This window comes from Antrostomus carolinensis, unplaced genomic scaffold, assembly GCF_000700745.2.
Source record: "Antrostomus carolinensis isolate BGI_N321 unplaced genomic scaffold, ASM70074v2 scaffold10547, whole genome shotgun sequence".
NCBI classification, from domain to species: Eukaryota; Metazoa; Chordata; class Aves; order Caprimulgiformes; family Caprimulgidae; genus Antrostomus; species Antrostomus carolinensis.
Window position 1 is genome coordinate 1 of NW_010328035.1, and position 5,156 is coordinate 5,156.

The window sequence follows — 5,156 nt, forward strand, 5'->3', positions numbered from 1 at the left end:
CTTCCAGCCCAAACCAGTCTGTGATTCTATGGTTGCAAATCCTCCTGCTGCCAGATCTGCAGCCGGTGACCAGGTAGGTGGAGATAAAACGGGGCAGATGCTTCTGGGAACAGCAGGAACCTCAGAGCAGACATGGCTCAGGTGCTGTGGAGACACTAAAACCACTTCAAACCAGAGGGAAAAAAAAAAAAAATCCCGGGGACAACCAGGAGGAGGGGTCAGAGCAGGAGGAGGGATGAGCACTGGGTCACATCACGGCAGAGGAGGGGACACTGCTGTCACCACCCACAGCACCCAGCTCAGCTTGCAGCTCCAGTTGGGATGGTCACTTGCCCTCAAGCCTATGTGATGGGCATGGGGTTTTTGGGACGCTGGAACCTGGCTGGCTTCACCGGAGCAGGTCTCCTCATCTACCTGATGTTCATCTGTGGTAAGTGGCTCTTGCACAGGAGAAGGAGCATCCTAGGAGAAAGAAGGGGTTGGTGATCTTCAGGAATGGAGGGGACTAGGCTTGGACATGAACAGGGCAAAGCTTCCTTTGACTCACCAGCCTTTGAAAGGAAGATAAAAGTGGTGGATGGGGAAGGAGACCTGGCTCCCTTGGACAGAGGGGTTGGGAAATGCTTGGAGCCTTCCCAACTGGTGACGATTAAGACCAGAAATTGCTTGTTTGTGTTGGCCACCTCTTCAGGGCCAGCCCGTTCGTTTACAAAGGGCACAAAGTCCTCTTCACTCCAGCGCAAACAGGAACGTTTCTTCTGCTCTGCACCCTGCAGACATGGGGACTGTCCAGGAGGTGACCAATTCTTCCGCCAAGTGAGATGCCAAGGAGCTTTTCTTAATTTTTTTCTGCCTCTACCTGCTTCATTTCACAGAATCACAGAATTGCAGGGGCTGGAAGGGACCTCAGGAGATCAGCCAGTCCAGCCCCCTGCTAAACCAGGTTCCCTACTCCAGGTTACACAGGAAAGTGTCCAGGCAGGTTTTGAACATCTCCAGAGAAGGAGACACCACAACCTCTCTGGCCAGCCTGTTCCAGGGCTATTTTTCTTCTCCTTCTCCAAAAGATGCTTCAACCGCTACCCAGACCCTAACCTGGGCATCCCACAGCAGCTTGGCCACTCTAGTGCTGCCTACTGCAGCGATGAAACATCTCATATTTACCTCTCTTGCTCTAGTTTCAGCCCATGCAAAGCTCTCCTCTAAGAGACACCACCACTTGGCCAGGGGGTCAATTTGCCACGCAGTTTCCAAATCACAGAATCATTTGGTTGGAAAAAACCCTTTGAGATCATCGAGTCCAACTGTACCTGTCCACTATGAAACCAGATCTCTGAGCACCTCATCTACCTGTCTTTCAAATACCTCCAGGGATGGGGACTCAACCACCTCCCTAGGCAGCCCATTCTATTGCTTGATGACCCTTTTAGTGAAGAAGTTCTTCCTGACATCCAATCTGTTCCTCCCTTGGTGCAACTTGAGGCCATTTAATCTTGTTCTATCACTACCTCCTTTCAGGTAGTTGTAGATGATGAGAAGGTCTCCCCTCAGCCTCCTCTTCTCTTTTGCATCACACAAATCACTAATTAAAGCACCAGGTTGCAGACAGACAGACCTCCCTTTCCATCAGATAGTGGGCAGCCATCCCTACATACACTTTCTGAGTTCCCAATCCAACTGGCAGTATTTTCCTTCCCATTTATTGGGAATACCACACCAAAAAAAAATCTGAAGCTGCTTTATGGAGAATTGTCTTTCAAAGAAGAGGTTTGCAGAGAACTTTCTCTCCTGGATTGAATTTTTGGGGGGTTTTTTTGGCTTGTCTTTGAGCCAAAGGAGAAGCATGTCCATGGTTCACCAAGCCACTGCCATTTGTAGAGGGTTTGTGAAGCTCATGGAAGTGATGCAGCCTTTCCCAGCGCTGCTCTTCTCACCAAACCATCTCCATATCCCTCTTGTAGACCCTGTTGCTTCCCAGCGGGTTCCTCTCCGCCTCTCAGATGGCCCACACCGCTGCGCTGGCAGGGTTGAGGTCTACTACCAGCACCAGTGGGGAACAGTGTGTGATGACCACTGGGACCTGCAGGATGCTGGCGTGGTGTGCCGGCAGCTGGGCTGTGGCGTGGCGCTGTCAGCCCCTGGGGCTGGGCATTTCAGGACAGGACCTGGTCCCATCTGGTTGGACGATGTCAACTGCACAGGGACGGAGGTCGCCCTGTCTTACTGCAGAACGAAGGGCTGGGGAAAGAACAACTGCCACCATGGTGAAGATGCCGGTGTGGTGTGCTCAGGTAATGCCCTGTGGAAATTATGGGGTGGAGGGGGACAACGACCCATGTTCCACAAAGCAATTCCCTCACAAGGAGTGTTGCCCCAGCAATTTTCCAAAAGCTCCTTGCAGCAGAGAGCACCCATGGGACCAGCAAGGGACGGTCTTGTGGTTTCTCTCATACAAGAGGGTAGGGAGCGATTTGGGAAGCAGGGCTGAAATCATAGAATCATCATGGAATCATAGAACATTGTGAGCTGGAAGGGGCCCACAAGGATCATCCAGTCCAACTCCTGTCCCTGCACAGGACAATCCCAACATTCACACCATGTCCCTGAGGGCCTTGGCCAAATGCTGCTGGAATCTTGTCAGGCTTGGTGCCATGAGCACCTCCCTGGGGAGCCTGTTCCAGTGCTCCACCACCCTCTGCCTCAAGAACCTTCTCCTCATGGCCAACCTAAACTTGCCCTGAATCATAGGATCATAGACTGGTTTGGGTTGAAGGGCCTTTCAAAGTCATCTAGTCCAACCCCCCCTGCAGTGAGCAGGGACATCTTCAACCAGATCAGGTTGTTCAGAGCCCCACACAACCTGACCTTGAATATTTCCAGGGATGGGGCATCTACCACCTCTCTGGACAACCTGTAATGGTTATCTGTGTCAACTCTACCTTCCTAAGATGCTGAACAATGTCTCGGTGAGATGTAGGGACCTCTTGTGCATCACATACCACTGTGGTGAGCAGGACCTGGTGGCTGATTGAGGTGCAGGTGCTCACGGCAATTGGTAGATGCTGCAGCCACCTCTGCCAGAATTGTCCCAAGAGACATCGACCCATGGGTGTGCTGAGCCCCCTTGGTTGTCACCTCCACCTGCAAAGAGGACACAAGGAAAAAAAAGCTTTCCTCCTTCTCCTGTCCCAGCACCCTCAAAGATCTCCAGCCAAAGCTGGAAAGACCATGGGTTGCTAGGACCATGTGGCATCACTCCCATCCTGGTCTGGACGTGGCTGCACGTTGATAGCAACTGGATGCAGCCAACAACCATGATGGGTTGCAGAATGGTCTTGCAGAAATGAGAACCAAGGGGGTTTTCATGGTGCACCTCTTGTGCCCACCGTAGAGTCATCCAGCCACCCTACGGTCATGCACGCTGGTCCTGCAGAGCTCCGCCTGGCAAACGGCCCGAACCACTGCTCTGGGAGAGTCGAGGTGATGCACGACCACCAGTGGGGAACTGTGTGTGATGATGACTGGAGCTTCCCTGATGCCATGGTGGTGTGTCGGCAGCTGGGCTGTGGGACAGCAGTCTCAGCCTACGGTGCAGCTCACTTTGGCAAAGGATCAGGCCCCATTTGGCTGGACAACGTTCAGTGCAGTGGGACCGAAGCTGCCCTCTCCGAATGCCCGGCTAGACCTTGGGGTGTCAGCAACTGCGACCATGGAGAGGACGCCAGCGTCATGTGCACAGGTAACATTGTCCTTGTGGAGCAGAAGTTCAGCAGAGGATGTTCTGCTCCAGGGAACTGCACTGGTTTCACAGCTGCAGCCAAGGGCTGGGCAGCACTCACCTGGGTGGGTGACCTTGACCCCCTTGGCCCATCTCCTACAAGATGCCATGCTGACACTCTTTAGCACACAGGTCCATGAGAGTAAGGAGCAGCAGGGGTAAAAGGAACAATGGGCACCAAGGAAAGAGGGGAAGCACCATACCAGGTGCTAGATGCTCCTAGCAAGGTCCCAACCCACCACACTATGGGAACCAGGAGCCCACAGGCTGTGCAAGGATGAGGGGAAGGTGGGCCTTGAAGTGTTTTTGAAGAAGGGGAAGCAGGAAAGGGGGTCTGCAGAAAATCTCTCCCTTCAGGGGTGACTGTGGCCACGTGAAGGGTTCATGGATGTCCACCTGGGAGGACTAAAACAAAGGATTGCAGCCATTTATGGTTTTCTTCTGCTCACGTTGAACGTGTTGTGCAGGCTCTGAGGTTGCACGGCTGGTTTTGCCCACACCTGAACTTTTTATCCCCAAACTTTCAGAATTTCTCAGCAGCTCTTTGTGGACATGGGAACTTCCCCAGGCAAAACACAGGGGAACATCCTCCAGCACGGGTCTCACCATGGTGGCAAGAAGGGGCACCTTGAGGGATACCTGGTCTGATGTTCCCCTTATGTCTCTTGTCACGAGCAGGCACAGCCACACCAGACATGGCCACACCAGGTACAGCCACACCAGACGACACATCAGCTCACGTGCGCCTGGAGAACGGTCCCAGCCGCTGCGCGGGGCGCGTGGAGGTGCTCCACCACCATCAGTGGGGGACGGTGTGTGACAATGGCTGGAGCCTGGCCGAGGCAGCAGTGGTCTGCCGCCAGCTGGGCTGTGGGACGGCCATCTCGGCCCCGGGCTCGGCTCACTTCGGGCAAGGGTCTGGTCGCATCTGGCTGGATAATGTGAACTGCACAGGGACAGAAGCCACCCTCTCCCAATGCCAGACCAGGCTGTGGGGATCCAACAGCTGTGACCACCGGGAAGATGCTGGTGTGATGTGCTCAGGTGATCCACGTTGGATGGGATAAGAACCATGTGGGTTGGGGTGCAGGAGCAGCTCAATCATGTCCCAGGTAGCAGGGACTCTCTTGTCACTGTTGACCCCACGACCCTCCCATAGTCACTCTTGACCCCAAGACTGTCCCATAGTCACTACTGATGCCATGACCTTTTGTCAGGCTCCAAGCCCCAAGCTTTGGAGCTGTGATCCCTCTTGATCCACCCCAATGAGAAGCAAATCCCAAGCCAGCCCTGATGGTGTCACACATGTCCCAGGCAGCCAGAGGCTGCACGTGCGGAGAGGATGCTCTGATTTTCATAAAATCATAGAATCATAGAA

The 5,156-nt window shown here is 53.8% G+C and overlaps 1 protein-coding gene across 1 annotated transcript; it reads left to right on the top strand.

Moving 5' to 3' along the window:
* Positions 1-321: 321 nt before the first annotated feature.
* On the top strand, positions 322-4,822 carry LOC104528170 (soluble scavenger receptor cysteine-rich domain-containing protein SSC5D-like; the record flags this gene model as incomplete). Its single annotated transcript, XM_010172100.1, has 5 exons — positions 322-430; positions 1,962-2,301; positions 2,555-2,570; positions 3,436-3,739; positions 4,493-4,822. Coding segments are annotated over exons 1-5 (1,099 nt in total), but the record flags the coding sequence as incomplete, so codon positions are not given.
* Between the last annotated feature and the right edge of the window lie 334 nt (positions 4,823-5,156).